The following is a 19,555-nucleotide window of genomic DNA, read 5'->3' as shown; positions in this document are numbered from 1 at the left end:
CTATATTCTATCAAACATTTCTCCATTTGCAATTCATTTTGGTAATAGAGATAGAACCTGGATAAATGCATATAGGACTTGAAGCAGGAGATTTCTCTTGCTCAATACATAATTCATGTACTCTGCCTGCAAAGTGTGTAAAATGAGAATTTCACACCACAGCATGAGCCATGGAGCTGCAGAGAAAAGGCAGATGAAATCATATTTTACTGTGTGAATTTTATTTTTTAGCCTCCCAATATTTATACAAAACCATCACTGACAATCCAAATGCACTGACAGATCACCCACTGTTCCCATTGTGTTAGCACTTGAAAAGAGATCAGGCAGAAAGACAGACAATTTGTTTTTGTATTTTTTTTTTAAATAGTGGATCAGGTTTTTAACAGCTGAGTGACTGTATTAGGTTTGTATAAGAATGCCAACGGTAGCTGATTTTAAAATCCCAATGTAGAGACTCCTATTTATCTGTGCATCATCCTCAAATCTCCATTTTATTTCTACAATATTTGATTATGTATCTGAATACCTCAGAGTGTCCCTATTACAAAATGAAATACAAAACAGCAGGGTAAAACAGTGAATTCTCTACTCACTGTACTTTAACTAAATAGAATAAAACAAGCTTTTTCCAAAGTTAAATTTTTAATGAGTGAAACGTGAAAACGTTAAAAATACTACCTGCAGCAAAAGTGATTTTGGGCTATTTTACATGCTAATTTTCACAGTAGAAAATAAACCTAGATGCAGATGCAAAATATTTACACAAAAAGCAACCATTTTTCTTAATGGTTGTTGTGCTAAATAAAGTATTGATTCAAGACCACACCATGAAACAACAAATGGAAAACAAAACTCAAAAATAGGCTCAACATACTGTAAAGTTCATTGGACCTGGAGTGAACTTGGAAATGTAACACAGACAATGATAATTTCTTGCTTCATAAACAGAATATTTACATGAAATATTTTCAATTTGAATTATAGAGGAAGAACCACAATGAATCTTATGTCTCTTTGTACACTGGATCAAACTCGTATAGAAACGGTAAGGACTGGCCAATCAAAAAACTTCAGTTAATGAACGCCAATAAGATTTTTTTTTTTTTAGTTTAAAAAATTCTACTTTCATGAGGGTTGTTCCAGTCTAAAGCAGTTTATAGAACATATAAGGTGGCTCTCTTTAAATAGCACTTTCATAACTTCACAAATCTATGCTTTTGATACAATATAGGATCATTTAATAGAATGAGGTAAAACTGCATATTACATTCACACAAGACAAATATGTGAGATTTACAGAGGTAATGTAAAATCTGAAGACTTCAATCCACATAGACTTTATGTAAATTGTTGTGGAAGTGAAAGTTAAACCTGTTATTTCTTGTACCTCTCTTTACTGTAGGAAATATTCCTCTCAAACCTTAGCTATCTTCTCTATAATATGCAGGTCTGATTTCTTTTCTGCAATGTTATAAAGTTGAAAATTTTTAAAATTCACAATGAACATGATCAATTCATTTATTAACGTACTATTAATGCGTGCGTGTGTGTGTGTGCGCGTCTCTGTATATACACACACACAGTGGTCGGCCCTAATAAATAATCAGATGTTTAAAAACAAACAAACCACAGTTAAGTACAATATTTGGCCTCACAATCCACAACCTGATCCAAATGGGAAGGCCCCACAATCCAAACCTGATCCCATTGGCTTCAATCGGACTTTATGGGGGAGAAAGTGTCAGACCACACTTATCAGATTATACAACTGGGGAGCTTTGTAAACAAACAAACAAAATAAACCAAACACCTCTGCACAATGGTGACCAGCAAAGAACAGATGTTTTAAAACTTTGTATGTGACCTTTGTAGGATAAGCACAATTTGCTTTGTTTATACAGCCTATTTATGTGATATACACTAGTGGTTCTCAAACTTGGGCCACCGCTTGTGCAGGAAAAGCCTCTGGTGGGCCAGGCCGGTTTGTTTACCTGCCGCATGTGCAGGTTCAGCCGATCACAGCTCCCACTGGCCGTGGTTTGCCACTCCAGGCCAGTGGGGGCTGCGGGAAGCCGCAGCCAGCACATCCCTTGGCATGCGCCGCTTCCCGCAGCCCACATTGGCCTGGGACAGCGATTGGCCAAACCTGCGGACACGGCAGGTAAACAAACTGGCCCGGCCCGCCAGGGGCTTTCCCTGAACAAGCGGCAGCCCAAGTTTGAGAACCACTGATATACACAAACAATGACGGCCCAATCTGGAGTGCCCTGCATACTCAGAACTCCCAGGAAAGTAAATGGAAATTATGAGTGTGCAATCAATGGTAGGATCAGATCCACATGATACACAAGCTATACCTTCAAGTTTCATCTTAGATTTTTACAGTGTCTAGAATCAATGCAAACAATTATATTTAATTTTGGTGTCTGAACAGTAAAATTAATCTAAAGACTTTCCATGTGGCAGAGGCTTGCAGAATTGCTGCATGAGAAGCTGAGTTAGGAGGAAATGTGTTCAACACAGAGGTACTATTGACTATTGGGAGGGATAGCTCAGTGGTTTGAGCATTGCCCTGCTAAACCCAGGGTTGTGAGTTCAGTCCTTGAGGAGGCCACTTAAGGATCTGGGGCAAAAAAATTGGTCCTGCTGGTAAAGGCAGGGGGCTGGACTTGATGACCCTTCAAGGTCCCTTCCAGTTCTAGGAGATTGGTATATCTCCAATTATTACCTTTATTACATTACACACTGCATATAAAATATTTAGTATATCTATAATGTGTGTAAACATACAAAGATACACACACAAATATATTTTTCAGGTAAACTTTTCTTGAAATAGAGCTGAAATGCAAAATAAAATCTGTTCTAGTGAAGAATAATTTGCAACAGTTTAAAATATATTATTTTAAACAAAGCCTTCTGTAGCTGTATATTTAACAATGGTACATAATGTACAATTGTAATACAATATCTTTTGTGCTATAACCATGAATGTTCTTCATACAATACAGCAGAGATTACTATTTTACTCTGCATTATAAGGAAAGCTGCTTATCTGACAAAGTTTCATAAGAAGTTTTCTTCAAGGCAAAGATGGTTTCATTATACAAAGGATTGTATTCTCTGAGCTTAAGCTCTAATGCTTATACACAAAGTCACTACAGGTGTCTTTGTTGAAGAGTTAAGCTTGGGTGACTGGTATCCAGGCCAGCCTTGCCCAACTATGAGCAGCCATTCTGCACAGACATACTTGAGTTAGCGTCCTCACTGCTGCTGCACTTCCTCATGTGTATTACTAGGACTTCCAGAAGCATATCCCATGGTTCTTTGTGCTGTAGTAAGCTGAACCACTATGATTCTTTCCCAGTAAATTGTGTAAGAACTTGTCTGGTCTTCTGGAACTTTGGGCACACGGGAGTTATTGTGAGAAGTCACTAGTGGGTTATCAGCACTCGAGTGATTTAGCTTACATCCTCACTGCAAAGTGGGCAGATTACCATCTTGATTGAAAGCAGAACCTGGGCTCTAACCCATACCCCAGCCTTGCCAGCTAGCTTGGGTTTAAAGTGCCACTAAACAGGGGCAAGAGATTTGCGTATATGGATGGAAGGTAGTTAGAAGAAACACCCAAGTAAGAGCCTGAGTTAACTGCAGTGAAGACACATTCCCAGAATATACATGCAGATGCACAATAAAAATGCTCTACATCTGTTTATACAGAATAGTATTAGTTAGTTTTGATGAAAATATCTATACTCAGTAGAGAAAGTTCTCCCAAATTATATGATCTGTAAGGAATATCTGCGGTGATGCTGCTGTGAGCTAACCACAAGTCTTGTATAAGTATAGAGACATGACAATTGAAACAGAAGTTGAAATTTAAGCTACTAACGCTGAAGCAATTAAAATACCTAAATCGTTCACAGCTTGTTATGTACTATCCTGCACTTAAAATGGTACCACTGATTTTTGGAGAGGAGGAAGAGAATAAATTTTATTCCAGACTTTTAAAAAACCATCGTGTACTCATTTATTTATGAATGACAGTATTTTTCATGATTTATGAAACTATAAGTGATCACCCTAGCCAGCAAGAAAATCCCCTCAAGGAAGTAATTTTATCTCGTATCCATTATTTACCTTGTAGCATCAGAATAGTTTTAGTTTTATAGTGTTAGCCAGCATAAGCTGCAGTAAGGTTTTTTGGGGGGGAAAAAAAGTCAATTTTTTCTCTGAAGTTGAGCTATTCTGATGTAAATTCCATCGTCATCAGTCAGAGGTGGTATAAATGACAACATACAACTAATTCTTATTTTCCATTTCATACAAATGTTGGCATCTACTTCATGGACTCAAAGACCTTATTTACACGTGCAGCAGCATGTAGAGTATGTGTAGCACACTCAGACAACAAGATCAGAAGGGACCACTGTCTAGTCTGACATACTGCACACTGCAGGCCACACAACCTCACCCATCTACTCCTCTAATAGGCCCATAGCTACATATAGCAGCATATAGCTTTGGCTACTAGAAGCTTTCCCCCGCTTCCTCCGCCCTGCCAAAGTCTTTTGCTGCAGTGGGGAAAGACTCTGGCAGCAGGACACTAAAAATAGCAGTGTAGATGTGAGACACACTGCTTGGGCGCATAGAGTGCCCACGTAAAGTATACAACTCAGGGCTCCGGCATGTAGGGAATTCTACTCTATAAGCAGTGCCTCACCATCTACACAGATATTTATACCCTGCTAGCATTGTCCGTTCTCTACATGCTGCCTTAAGCGCCTATAAGTACCTATAGTCAACTTCAGGTACTTGGATTTTCCAAGAATGAAGGCATGGAAATGACTAGTGGTATATACCTGTTACAGACATTTGGTCATATAGTCACAAAAATGATGATATAAGCCAGCAACAGAAATAAGGCAGTATATGTTTTGTGGTGCAATTTTTCCATACACTGCACAGCTGGATACCGGAAAGCACTCAAGTGGAAATTCCAATATTGGAAAGGATGGCATAACGAAGCGGCCAACTCCTTCACTTTTGGAAGGAAGAGTTACGGAAAGTCATTATTTCTGTGAAAACCCACATTCTCAGTGAATGATACAACCAAGCTACTGAGAAAAGATTTCAGGTTGATGGGGAAAGGTGGATTTTGTGATGGGAGAAAATACTGGCATATTAGATAATATACAAGATGATAATTTGCTATTATTTTAACAGTGTGGTCATGCACCAACACAACATGCAAAAGTTTGGAATTGTTCAGTTGAAGCCCACCTCTCAATAGCCGGTATTCTTCATCTCTTTCTTCCAACTGCCTACATTGTTGCTTGTAATCAAAGCTTAAAAACACATGCATAAGGATTTCAAATTAGGGTATCCAAAACAGTAGCCCTGAGAAAGCTCCAGTTGGGGCCTCTGAATCACAAAAAGTTTTGCTTGGGGGTTTAATGGCTTTGTTTCCAGCTTTAAAAGAGAGTTATTGTTTTGTGAAACATAAACAAAACATTCAGACAAGGATATTTTATAAGATACAGAAAAGTAGGTGAGATCCCAATAGCCACCTCAGCTTTCTGCCTCTTTATTAACCCTTACCACCTATCAACTGGAAGACACTCCTGTCCATGTGCTGCCTGTGGGTTAGAAGGGGTGCCTATCTGTCTATCTTCTTCCTTCCCACTCCACAGGTCTCTGGAAGCTCTCAGGTATTCTTGTCATAGTGCATGCACTGTTGTGCCAGCATGAACCCAACATTAGAATATTCATACATTTAGTTATTATTTTGGCATACTGCCAAGATTTTGCCTGAGAAATGCAAATCAGAGATGGGAAATAGCCTTTTTAGCAGTTTATATCAGCAAAAGCTAAACTGAATTTCATGGGAGAAAGAAAAGGAACTTCTGTAGATCGAGACTGTTTCCACTGCCTAATATCAAACGTCTGCGGCACACAACAGAGGTGAGAGAGCTTCTCAAAGAATCCTTTATAATGGAAAGTCTTAAGCAACCTAAATACATCAAAGGCTTTTTATTCCTATGAAGTGTTTAGTAACAGAGCTGGTCGGAAAGTGGTATTTTCCAAAAAATTTTTCAAAAGAAAAAATATTTTCCACAGATTTTCACTGAAATATTCCAGTTTTCAAAAGCTGCAACTTTTTTTTGTCTGCAACATCTCCTGATGTTCTGCAGCGTGTGGGTAAAGGAGAGATTGCTGTTTCTTTCTCTTCCACTTACCCCCACCCCCATTCCCTATCCTGTAGGCCCTGGGGTGTGTGTTTTGCAGTTGGTGTGTTAAAAAGGGTTTGATATGAGGTCCAGTAACTCAATAAGCTGCTTAGGCAGGGTCCCGGTCATAGGTCTCACCCCCACTCTGAACTTTAGGGTACAGATGTGGGGACCTGCATGAATACCTCTAAGCTTAACTACTAGCTTAGATCTGGTCTCGCTGCCACCATCCAGATTTCTAAGTTACCTGGAAAACTCTTCTCCCCCCAAAAAACCTTCCCCTCCCTGGGTAGCCTTGAGAGACTCCTCCACCAAGTCCCTGGTGAACACTGATCCAAATCCCTTGGATCTTAAAACAAGGAGAATTTAACCATCCCCCCTCCTTTCCCCCACCAATTCCTGGTGAGTCCAGATCCAATCCCCTTGGATCTTAAAACAAGGAAAAATCAATTCAGGTTCTTAAAAAGAAGGCTTTTAATTAAAGAAAAGAAAGGTAAAAGAAACAACCTCTGGGAGACAGCATACAGCTGATCTCACAGACAACAGATTTAAAACACAGGATGTTCCCCTGGGCAAAAACCTTAATACACAAAAGAATACCCAATTTGATAATTCCCCTAACTGCACAAAGACAAGTTACAAAAGAAAATAAACACAAACCTATTTATTCCTTTCTAAAACTTACTACTCTGATAAGAGGCTGGTTCCTTGATCTTTTTCACTCCGGCTGAAACTGACTAAACAAAGGAAACTTCTCTCCTTTCTTTTGAAACATCTTGTTCCCCCATTGGTTCCTCTGGTCAGGTGTCAGCTAGGCTAGGTGAACTTCTTAACCCTTTACAGGTAAAAGAGGCATTAACCCTTAACTATCTGTTTATGACAGACCCTGAGCACAATATTGCACAGTGAGGGTGTGGCCTCCATGTCTCACGCAGCATATGGGCTCCCTTCATCTCATCTCTCCTACTTCCTGTGTGGAGGAGGGGAATATTTTGGGACTCTAGCTTCCAGCCAGGGTTCCTGGGCAGGCCTGAGGGTGGAGAGGAGGCACTGCCCTTGGACCCACGCTCAGGTTTGTAGAAACCAAGGCCACTCATGCACAGTTGAAATCAGCACTAGATCAGCCCTGCTAGGCAGAGTTTGGGGAGTGGTTTCCTTGTCAGATAATCTTTTAAATAAAGTTGCGGCCTCCACATTTATCCATACTGTGGCATACATGTCACACTGTTTCCATATCCACATCAATAGTGTCGGTTGACATCTGTTTTGATTATATTAACTGGTCTTTAAATAAATAGGAATATTGAACTAAAGGTGCTTGGTTGATTTTTTAAATGCCTAATGCTCAAATAAACGTATCAAAATTAAAATGGAGACTTCGCAATTGTGGCTGTACTCTGGAAGTTACTATAAAAAAATACATGGGTAGAAATGAACAAAACATTTTGGATACCAATAGGAAAAGGTGTTTCACAGAAATGTTCACTATTCTCCTTCCCCCACAAGGTTCAGCCTGGGTTTCACATTTATTATGTCCACATTGACTCGAACATAAGATTTTGATAAGTTTTGAAGTAAAAAATTACTTTGCTAATTTCCAGGCCTACAAATTCAGCCAAAATCTGAGAGCTGATTCTTTCCTTCTCATGTGCTGCCATCCATAATAAAGGTTCTGCAAGCTGAACAATGCCCTCATTTATAGCTCTGCAAAATCACTGCCTTCAAACATTTGTTTAAATATGCAAGAAGGAACAGTATCCTGCACACACACATAGCTATTTCAGCTTTGCAATATTAACTTGAGTAAAAAGGTAGTGTAACTTCTTTCCCCCCCACCCACTTAAGCAGTTATGACTGACCATACCCAGACAACAGCTCTGCTGAGTGAGATGGTGCCATTTTTGTACCTTGACACTTCTCAGAGTCCAATTTAAAAGCCACACTTGAGCGCTTGGAATTTTATACATCTTATGAGAGATCTCATGGAATTTGGGAGTCTTCCCCAATTCTGAAGTGACAATATGTTATATACTTCCCCTCCTATGAAATAAAACACATTTTAACCACAGTATGAAATGCTTTGAAGTTGCAGCTCAGGCTGCAGCTTGGGATCTGAAGCCTTGGGATGAAATTGGGCTTCAGAGCCTGAACTGAAGCCTGAACCGCAACATCAAAGCACTGATTACACAGCTAGTTTTAGAGTGCTAGTGCGAGCACCAGTATCCCAAGTCTGTCAGCCTGGGCTGGGAAGCTCACTGCAGGCTGACCAGACATACCCTTAGAATGCAGCACGTTAGCACTACAAATCAGACTCCTGTAATGCACTTAAACACGCTGCGTGGACAAGCTCTTAGTTTTGCAAATACCCAATACACTTAGGGATGGTCTAGACAGTATTTGGTCCTGCCATGAGGGCAGGGGACTGGACTCGATGACCTCTTGAGGTCCCTTCCAGTCCTAGAGTCTATGAATCTATGTGCAAGCAAACTGTGACTAGAATTCACTGGGGGTATCCGTGCACTTACGCAGAGGCGTGCAAATGTGCATATGACTTTTTACATGCACGTTTGAAGATATGGCCCTACATTTATTTGCACAAAGTGACTTCAACAGCTAAACAGAGGCTGAGATTCTGAATTCAGTTGTAAAACTGAAATAACTACACTGAAATCAGTAGTTAATTGGAATTGGAAAAGGTTCAGAAAAGGGCAACAAAAATTATTAGGGGTATGGAACGGCTTCTGTCTGAGGAGAGATTAATAAGACTGGAACTTTTCAGCTTGGAAAAAGAAGGCTAAGGGCAGATATGATTGAGGTCTATAAAATCATGACTGGTGTAGAGAAAGTAGATAAGGAAGTGTTGTTTACTACTTCTCATAACACAAGAACTAGGGGTCACCCAATGAAATTAATAGGCAGCAGGTTTAAAACAAACAAAAGGAAGTATTTCTTCACACAACGCACAGTCAACCTGTGGAACTCCTTGCCAGAAGATGTTGTGAAGGCCAAGACCATAACAGGGTCCAAAAAAGAACTAGATAAATTCATGGAGTATAGGTCCATTAAAGGTTATTAGCCAGGATGGGCAGGAATGGTGTCCCTAGCCTCTGTTTGCCAGAAGCTGGAACGAGCAACAAGCATAGGCGCCGACTCCGTGGGTGCTCCGGGCCTGGAGCACCCACAGGGAAAAATTAGCAGGTGCTTAGCACCCACCGGCAGCCAAGCTCTCCTTGCCTCCTCCTCCTCACGCGCTGCGTCCTCGCTCCTCCCCCTCCCTACCAACGCTTCTTGCTGCCCGGCTGCCTAACAGCTGTTTGGCAGCGCTTTGGACTTTCTGGGAGGGAGGGGGAGGAGCAGGGACACGGCACGCTCAGGGGAGGAGGTGGAGAAGGCGCTGCAGGGGCAGGGAGGGGATGGATCATTTGAGTATTACCTATTCTGTTCACTCCCTTTGGGGCACCTGGCACTGGCCACTGTCAGAAGACAAGATACTGGGCTAGATGGACCTTTGGGCTGACCCAGTAGGGCCATTCTTATGTTCTTATGATGTAACTGAGATTGAACTCTGGCCCCAGGAACACACAGAAGGTTCAGCCAAGTTTTCAGTATTTTCAAATACTTGTTAGATATACAAGGAGTTTTAATCTGGATAAATAAAATTAATTTTTACCATGCAGTATAATCTCAGAGAATTTCTACATCCCAGAGCCCATTAAAAAATGGGAATACACATACATAAATGACTGGACACAACTTTATAGAGGTAATGTAGATTTTACCTTGGAGGCAATAGCATTTTTAGGCTTCCTAGACTCAACATCACTTTCAGAGTCAGATTCTGATTCAGAGTCCGATGAACTTTCCTCTGTTGAGCTAGATTCTGAGCCAGAGGAACCAGAACTTTCCTTTTTTTTGGAAATCATTTTTGTTTTCTTCTCTGGGTCATCTGAGTCACTATGCGTAAAAAGAATAGGTTCTTCATTCATTTTTAAAGTCAAGGAATAATGAACAATATCTGATTGTAAAAAAGAAACCAGCATATAGAAAACAAACACTCAGAAAATGTTCTACACTCTGGCATTCCAAACTTTTAATAAACTAGGCTCTCATTAAAACTGAAACTTGGTGAAGATGGCACAAACAGCAAGACATATCCCCAAAATTATATAGACATTACTGTGTATCTTTAAATAAACTATTTTACCACATTATCCTAACCCATCAATTACATAATCACATACACTTCAAAAAGAATAATAAAATGGAAAGGTCATAAACCACCACTAAAAACAAAGTCATCAATAACTATTAAGGGAATAACTAATGTCTGGGTGTACTAAATTTATGGCATTTTCTAGAAAAATGTGTCTACCGTATTACACTGAGAAACTTTCAGACTAGGTAAGCTTTGATTAAAGGAATCTGGATGGATTTAAAAGCTTTTTCGGGGGCAAAACATCTCTTTTCTGGTCAATTTACTATTGTTCATTCATGCCTCTAAATTAAATTAACTAGAACAAGAAACATATTTATAAAATGAATTGGTCTGATGCTGGAATGGGCCAACACACAGTGTTATTGTTGTGCCACATTCTCACACCCTTTCTCATGCTGAGTAGTACCTTACTGAAATAGCTCATGCATGTCAGTGGAATATTTCACAGGGCAAGATACCACTCAACAAGAGTAAGGCAACTATATAGAGCACGGATTTTTAATGGAAATTTTGGTTCTGGATTTTAAATAAATTTTACACTTTTGCTAAGTCTTTGGGGGAAATGAAGGTATGTGCCCTGTGATGCTACTGTTCCACAAGATGCACAATACTTTACAGGGAGAAAAAAAAACGCTGGAAAAAAAATCTAAGGAGACAGAAAAAAGTTGGGAGGAAAAAAATCAATATTTCTTAGAACTGAATTCTCTGAAGCTAATATGATTCTCACTTATTAAAAATGGAGACATGGTAACACTACACAGCACATGTAATTATATTTTAATGCTAAAAATTATATTTTTAGAATCAAAGGAAAGTAATACTGCTTAAGGCAGTAGCTTTAACATGCCATGAATCTAAAACTGAACAAGAGCGCTACAGCCACATGTAGGAAGCAACTGTTACAAGAACATATTTGTTTTTCAAAACCAAGGTGAAAGAAATAGGAGGTTTTTGAAGCAACATCAGAATTAAACTGCATATACAAAAACCTTCCACAAACATTTATTTATGAGGTCACTGAAAAAAGTCACAATTTTCTTCTGTTTAAACATAGTTATTCATTCCAATCAAAGCTGGTGCCAACCAAACCCATCTCTGTTTCCTCACAGGCCCTAATATGGAACCTATACAACGGTATTTGCAACAAAAAGGAATCCACTGTGAGCCAGATATTCTTTCAGTTCAATAAGTAAAGCAATTCGTTTTGAATAAACAGCTTCTAGCTTTAAGATAAGATTTTCAAGATAAAAGTATTATTTTATTATGCATCATTCAATTTTGATGGGTAATCATTGTTTACCTTACTACTTAGAATTTCACATGTTAATCTAATGAAAAGAATTTACTGGTAACTAGCTTTTTAACTTTGCAATGATGAAAAGCCTGTATTAATTTAACCTACAGATTTCATTTGTTCTGAACAGGAAAAACAATATAAATCACTTTTAAAATCATTAAATCCTGACTTAAATTAATAAAGTCATAATTAGGGCATTATGGTGTGTTTGTTATGGAAGTGGCAGGGCGAGCTGCTTTAATTACTGTCTGTAATAAAAGGAGCAGAGTGCGTACTGCGCCCCAATCAGCGCTGTCAGCCACGACTGAGCTGAGCTGCAAACTCATCAAGTGAGCTGGCAGCAGGCTACAGAGTAAAGGGTGATCATGTCTGCAGAGGCCACTTGCTGACAGCAGTGGAAAAAACAGATTCATACAATCCAAGGTATTAGCCCCAATTACTCAAAATTTTAATGATACTTTAATACATTATAATGCTGTTAATAATGGACAATCTTAAAAAATGTTAACACTTAAATATCTTATAACTGTCTCCCTTCTACTCTTGGATCTACTTGCCTCTACTATTTGGATCATAATCTTTTTAATATAACATTATTTAGAAAAATCAATTGTCTTAGTTACATAATGGCAAAGTGTTGAAGGATTTAATTTTAGCCCTCAGCAAAATTGCCGCAAAAGGTAATTAAGTGTTTCATACAACTGCCTGATCCCTTAACCAGCCTCCCAAGGTTACTTCTATTTTCAGAAAGCCACCCGAAGATTTTGCTACTGAGGTATGAAAATTCAGCTTAAGAAGAGTTCAATTAATGAAAATATGAAACATACATTCAAATTATACTGAAATGCTCTTTAAAGGATAAAAACACACAACATATTTACCTTTCCTCAATAGTTTTGAACTTTTTCTTTGCTGTACCTTCTTTGCTCTCTGATTCACTGTCACTCAGTTCTTCACTTGAACTCTCACTATTCTCCATGCTGCTGCCTTCTTCCTTCCCATTTTCCTCTTTTTCACTTTCACTAGTAGATTCACTCTCTAAAAACACAAAAACACTGCATCTTACATTTTTATTAATATAGTTTTATATATGTAGTACATAGTGGAACCCAAATGTGTATATAGCTATAAAAAAGAAATGCATAATTTTATTCACCAGATTTTATATTTACCCAGAGTGTAAACGTTTTTTTGTTTTTTATTTTCTTTATCCTTAACTCGTAAATTTTGCTATTTCAAAATGCTGTTCTCTTGAACACGCAGTACTGTACCTGTCCAAATTAGGACACTTTAAATTGATTAGTTGTACCAAGATCCTTACCAATACTCTTGAAAAAAAATCCATGTAAACACAAGGAGTAAGAAATGGACTTCCTGAATCCTCTAGTCTAAGCCCTTGCTCTAATGAAGGACTACCCTCCACACTAATTGCCTAAGTATTTTATTTAATCTTGAACACCTGTATTGATGATGATTTAACCACCTATTTCAATAAGTTATTCATTCTCTAACTAACCTTATAGTTGAAAAAACATTTCTAATGTCTAACTTGAATGTATCCTTTTCTAGCTTCATCCACTAATCACCCTAAGTAATTCTCCTCTACTAAGATACACTAATTTTTTAGCAGGAATTCAGATGTGAAAACATCTCTTTTCCATGCATTTCAACTTTACATACACACATGCTAATTCTTCTGATTCTCAAATGCTAAACATTGAGGCCCTGATTGCCCACTATGTCTGAACTATATTCAGATGCAGTGGAGAGGGGCAGCCTCAAGAAGCTGCTTATGTGGTTTTAAGTACCCTTAAAAGACTGGAGTATCTGGACACAAACTTCCTTACTTCACTTATTTCACACAACACCTCTGATATGAGCCACCTGCCATTCTTTCCCCCATCATTAGCCCAATGTCTACATAAATAGAAAGTTTGATACTCTATAGTGAGAGCATAATGCAATCAAACCATAGCTCAGTGGTTTGAGCACTGGCCTACTAAACCCAGGGTTGTGAGTTCAATCCTTGAGGGGGCCACTTAGGGATCTGGGGCAAAAATCAGTACTTGGTCCTGCTAGTGAAGGCAGGGGGCTGGACTCAATGAGCTTTCGAGGTCCCTTCCAGTTCTAGAAAATAGGTATATCTCCTATTATTATTATATACTATAGCAGTGATACTCAGACCTCAGTGGTTCAGGAGCCAAATCAGTGATCATCATTAACCAAAAGAGCCACAAATCGTGTGAATTCATTGTTTCATTTACTATAGTATTATATATATTCAGATTTAAACAGCATGACAGGGGAAATATTTAGTTTTATATTATTATTATTATTTATTATTCTCACTGAGTGAGACTGACCATTATTTTATCAACTACAATTGGTTAATAACAAATAATAATTAATAATAGTTAATAATTACGTCACACTGTTTTAATATCATGTGCTACAAAGAGCGGTAGGATACACATTAAAGAGCCACTTGTGGAGCCTCAAGCGTCAGTCTGAGTATCGCTGCACTATAGCGTAGCTGGGTATTAACAACATGCCACTGCATGTGGCCAAAACAGATACCCCAGTAAAAGCCAACACCTGGGATCCAATCCTGAGAGATGATAAATATCTGCAACTCCCTCCTACGATGTCTATAGGCATTTTTATTCCTAAACAGTATGCACATTTGACATCAGCGAGTTGCAGAACCTCTCAAGATCAGTCAAGTTTGATAAGAGTAAAGCCTTCCCATGTATTTTAACTAAGAAGCAAAGTAAAGTTTATTAAACTCATGTAATTTACATACTTACAGATGACATAGCCATACAATTAGTACTTATCACACAGCTGCCATGAAGTTAAGTGTAAGCATTATTCCCCCATTTATACATAACACTGATGTTTTTTTAACTGTAATAGCACCATGTTTTGATGGTATGATACATCAAAGAGACTCGTAATTAGTAGCCACATACATACCGGTGTCAGTAGTACTGGCTGATTCCTCCTCCTCTGCATCAGAGTAAAACTTCTCTGTAGGTTTCTCTTTCTTTGCCTTGCCTAATGCTACAGACCATTCTTTTCCCTGTAAGTGAATCAGAAATGTTTCTACATATGTAAACTTAAACTGAAAGTATTTAGTAAAATAATTTACTTCTCTATTCAGTTATGTAGGAAAAGACAACGTGGCAAAGAAAGCCAATGGGATCACAGACTGCCTCCAAAAAGGAATACTATATGTAAGAAAAGGGAAATTATTATAGATTGTATTATGATAAAACCAGGAGTACTAGATCACTGGGTCCAGCTGAGCTCAGCTTTCCAGAAGCCTTAAGGTAATAAAGAATGAGAAAGGTGGCTATATACCACCTTCAAGGCCCCAAATTTTAAGTATAATCTTAGGACTGCTCTATCTTGTTCTAGGCTGCAACGTCCCCCTCAACAGGCAATTTTTACTCACCAGAACACACATGTTCTGGCCATATCCTTTTCTCCTCATCCAAATCCCGTATACCATGGGAGAGAGAGGGGAATAGAGCAGTGCAGGACCTGTGGAGGATTGCTGTAGCCTGGGAAAAATGCTCTGATAGCCAGCTAAGCTAGTAGAGTGGTGCAAGTCAGTTACACAGTGCTGGCTGTGATTTGGAAATCACATTAAAATTTAGAGAACAGGAAGCTATGGTAATAGGGTTGGATGCTATTGCATTGTATGAACACAGGGACCACAGAGACTTGGTTAAAGCTCAGTACAAACATAGGCACTTCTGGTAATGTTTTTTTCCCTCAAAGACTAATCTATGTTTGAATTCTCTACCTCCCGATTCACATTCAAGGGGGAAAAAAACAAACATTTACTTGGATTCCAGTGGTACCTTGAGATATTTAATCACTCAGGTTCTCTCTCATACGTAGTATTAAAGAGACTGCAAAACTGGGGTCAGTAAAGAATTTTCCCAAGGACATACTTGGCAATACCCTTGGAGGAGGACTGTCATGTGTCAAGATCCCTCAGCGGTACTCTATTAGACACAAGTGGATATATCTCACATGATCAATTTCCTGTGACTGCAGCAGGCAAACACCTTACTATCGTCAATATTAGGTATAAAGATGTCTTCACACCTTCTTTCAGGCCCTCCTCTACCCCTGGAATGCCCTTCCTGAACTGATTAGCTTGCCCTCAGACCCCCCCTCATTCAAGTCCCTCCTTAAGACCCATTTTTGCTGCAATTTCAGCTGGAATAGTAGCAAACACATCATCCATTTACTAAAGAAGAGATCTCAACTCTTTACAACATGCTATGCCCTAGCCCTTGTAACTTATCTTATTGGCTGCCTCATGGTCCCTGGCAGTCTTACTGCCTGCTAAGTACCACATATTTAATTTAGCCTGGCAGTTGCTCAGGACAGAGATCACACTCCTTTACAGAAGCTTTTCTGTTTTGGGGGCTGTCTAGCTCACCTCTGATGTCATAATAGTAATTTACACACACACACAATTTTCAAAAGTCCTCCTGAATGATTCAGGAGGACAAGTCCCACTGACTGAATGAGACTTGTGCTCTCAGTTAGATGATTTTGAAAATAAAATCCCACCCATCATATATTCATGTGGAGCCTAGAGGGTCCATTCAGGATCAGGGCCACATCATGCTACATGACATACAAACACATGGAAAGACTGCACCCTGTTCTGAGTTCACAATTTAAGCATGAAATTAGTATGAAGGTGGAAGACTGATTCTTAATTCAAAAACTGAGTATCCCACCAGAAGATGAAGAAAAGTTATACATTGTGCATTTTAGGTTTTCTGAATAGATTTTGCATACCACTGTTTCTTTCCCCATCCCCATTATACTATGAAAGATATGCAAAGGACACATTCATGGTTTATCTTGTCCGTTGTTTGCTCGTTTATAATGATATTTTCTTATATTCTTCTGTTTAGGCTTAGATTGGATTAAAGGTTACATTAAATGGAAAGAAGTTTCTTTTACTGCAACTTATGCACCATCAACTGCAATCAAAATGTTGCTGCAGAATTTACAAAAACTCAAACCAAGGTGAAGAAAACTCACGGAAGTGAGGAAGATGGAAAAAAGGAACAGTTTCCATGGAGGAAACACACACTGCATCACAGTGGGGGAACATCTAATTTTTTCCCCCATGAAAAGGAATATTACATGTAGAATAAATATTTAAAACCTGGAAATCTCCAGTTTCAGATGTAGGCTACATAAGATGAGTGGATTCAATTTACAGTTTACACAAACCAAAAGAATAATTTAAAACCATTCTGAAGGAAAGAAAATCTTTTATATAACAAGACTATTTTATCTTAAATGTCTACAAATACGTTAAACAAAGTTACTCTTAATGTCAGCGTACCAACTCAATTACTTCAACATTTCGCACTGATGGGTCAGGTGCCACCTCTGGCCAATTAGATAACTCCAGGTACCCAGTGGCTTTGGTGTTCAGAGTATGAGATAAGGTGCCAAGCTGGAAACGATCCCTATCTATTAAAAAAAAAGGGGGGGGGAATATACAAACAACATGAGCTCTATATCACAAAGAGCAATCTTAATCATGGCTAAAGGTAATTGGCATATTACCTCAAATGTCATGGAATAAATATAAACTAGGAAGCTCTTCATAGGTCAAAAAACTGATTTCAGTCCATAGATTACAATAATCTCCCCCATAATGGTCAATAAAAAAGCTAATCAGTCAGTGTGTTTAGAGGTGTTGCTCTGAAATGTAGCTTCTCTAAAAATTACTTTACTGTGAATATTAAGAATGACAGCACAGCTAAACAATCCATATACATGTCTTGGCACAAACACATCCAGAATTTTAATAGTTTTTTTTTTTTCAAAATGAAGTTGCTTTTAGAGCTTTAAACCCAGGATTAAATAACTATATACAAATTAAAATGGCAAAGAAGCAGCACAATAAGATTATATTTTTAATTGGGAAGATAACGTTTTAATAGGAGAGAATACTATATAGTAGTTTTGATTTTTAAAAATACCTAGGGAAAACAAGTATCAGGGAAATAGCCACATCTGAACAATAATCTGAATAGATTACATTTTTATTAAATTTCATATGGCTAATGTATTAACAATAGTTACACTAATATCCCTCTATTAATGTGGACAATCTTGCTGAGCGGCAAAGAAATCTGTCTAAATAAAAGAGAAGTTTACTCTTACTTGAGATATATACTTTCTATTATTCAAACCAAATTTAAAACCAACATTAATAGAAATCAATATGCATGTTCAGGATTATCAGGTAAATATATGTAGGCAACATACAAACCAAGATGTTATGACTTTAAACCTTGCTTGTTGAAAAGCAAGTGATTAAGCAAAGTGCATACTGTTCTCATTTGTATTTGCTAAGTGACACAATTTTAGGCATATTAGAAATAGAATATGCTGCCACATTGCTTTAGGCTATAAACATTCTGCAGATGATTTTGGCAGTCATACCTTTAAAAGGAGACTCAAGCAATGGGGCAGGTTTCTGTGCCAGAAATATTTTTTTGGCATATTTGCTTAAAGCTCCACTCTTCTCATTCGGAACAATAAGCTGCCTAATAAATCTTGTACGGTCTCTGATGTCGTAGCTTTGATCATACTTGCCGAGATTTAATATGTACTGGGTAAGCAATTTTGTCTGTGGAAAAAAACAGGACAAGAAGAGAATACAAGTTATTTATGATTATTGATAACTCTGGATAAACATATTTAAAGAGGTAATAAAAATGAATGGTTATGTCAAACAAATGTTGTTCCATAGGGAATATGCATTTCTAATGCTGCAAATGGAATTTTGAAGCCAAACCACATGTCCTCTTCTGTACTGGGGAGGTGAATGCTGAGTACTGAGAAGCAGCCATGTGCTAGATTATTAAACTGCTGAAGTGGAAAGAAAGGCATCATTAAAAAAATAATCATATATGGCAAACCCGCTGAAGGGTCTACGTGAGGATAATGAATGTGGAAATACAACTAAAAACATGGCACTCAAAACTTAATCGGAAAAATATGCAGGACATCAAAACATCAGAGGGTATTAGGGGGCTGGCAAACTGCTTCTGCTGAGGTGTGTTTTATGAAGAGATACTGTCCCTGGCATAAGCAGTGTCTGCACTCTGACTGCACTCAGTTACTTTACCCTGAATTATGACCCATTAAAGCAGACACATGAATCACTGAACTGGATTACTGCAAATTATTTGCAGTGCATTTAGCTGTTACTTTTTCATAAAAGCAAGCTGCTGATGCCCTCTAAAAACCAGGATAAAAGACTTCTTCCATTTTTTTCTTGCAGCTTAAAGCCTTCAGTAATACCGGACATTTATTTATTTATGTAAGGGAGCAACTTATATTATCACAGTTTTTTACAGCATAATAGGATTTCCTAATTCAATGTCTGAGAATATTAACAGGAATTGAGTAATTTTAATAATTCAGTTTAATTTTAATAAAACAAGGAAACACGGGAAACATATGAACATTCTGCTGCAAAAAACTCAGATTTGCAGAACACAGTGTAAAGAGAATAATACTGTACACAGAGCTGCAAACCACTTCTATAAATACATTTCCAAACCATTAAAAGAAAAATTGCTAAAAATAATTTGATCTGACAAATAAATAAATCGAAATTGTGCACCAATCAAAATTGATGAATAATGAAGGGATTTAAAAAAAAATCCTAAATTTGTCAAAGGGAATTTTGTATATTGAAAAATAAAAGCTCCTTGCATATTTTATTTTTTGCCATGCATTTAGCTT

General features: G+C 38.0%; 1 protein-coding gene across 2 annotated transcripts in view; it reads right to left on the bottom strand.

Annotated features, from left to right (window-relative positions):
* Positions 1–19,555, bottom strand: part of AP3B1 (adaptor related protein complex 3 subunit beta 1) — a 261,412-nt gene that overhangs the window by 90,782 nt on the left and 151,075 nt on the right. For both annotated transcript variants that reach the window (XR_005600381.1, XM_039544543.1), the window contains exons 16-20: positions 18,245–18,431; positions 17,133–17,263; positions 14,723–14,828; positions 12,628–12,784; positions 10,013–10,187 (exon numbers count right to left, since the gene is read on the bottom strand). Coding sequence is in view for 1 of the 2 variants with exons in the window: in XM_039544543.1 (XP_039400477.1) it covers positions 10,013–10,187; positions 12,628–12,784; positions 14,723–14,828; positions 17,133–17,263; positions 18,245–18,431 (756 nt within the window). In the remaining variant the exon portion in view is untranslated. The remainder of the gene's footprint in view (positions 1–10,012; positions 10,188–12,627; positions 12,785–14,722; positions 14,829–17,132; positions 17,264–18,244; positions 18,432–19,555) is intronic.

The sequence above is a fragment of the Mauremys reevesii genome, linkage group 6 (assembly GCF_016161935.1).
Source record: "Mauremys reevesii isolate NIE-2019 linkage group 6, ASM1616193v1, whole genome shotgun sequence".
In the NCBI taxonomy this organism is placed as follows: Eukaryota; Metazoa; Chordata; order Testudines; family Geoemydidae; genus Mauremys; species Mauremys reevesii.
This window is presented reverse-complemented; position numbering and strand designations above follow the sequence as displayed.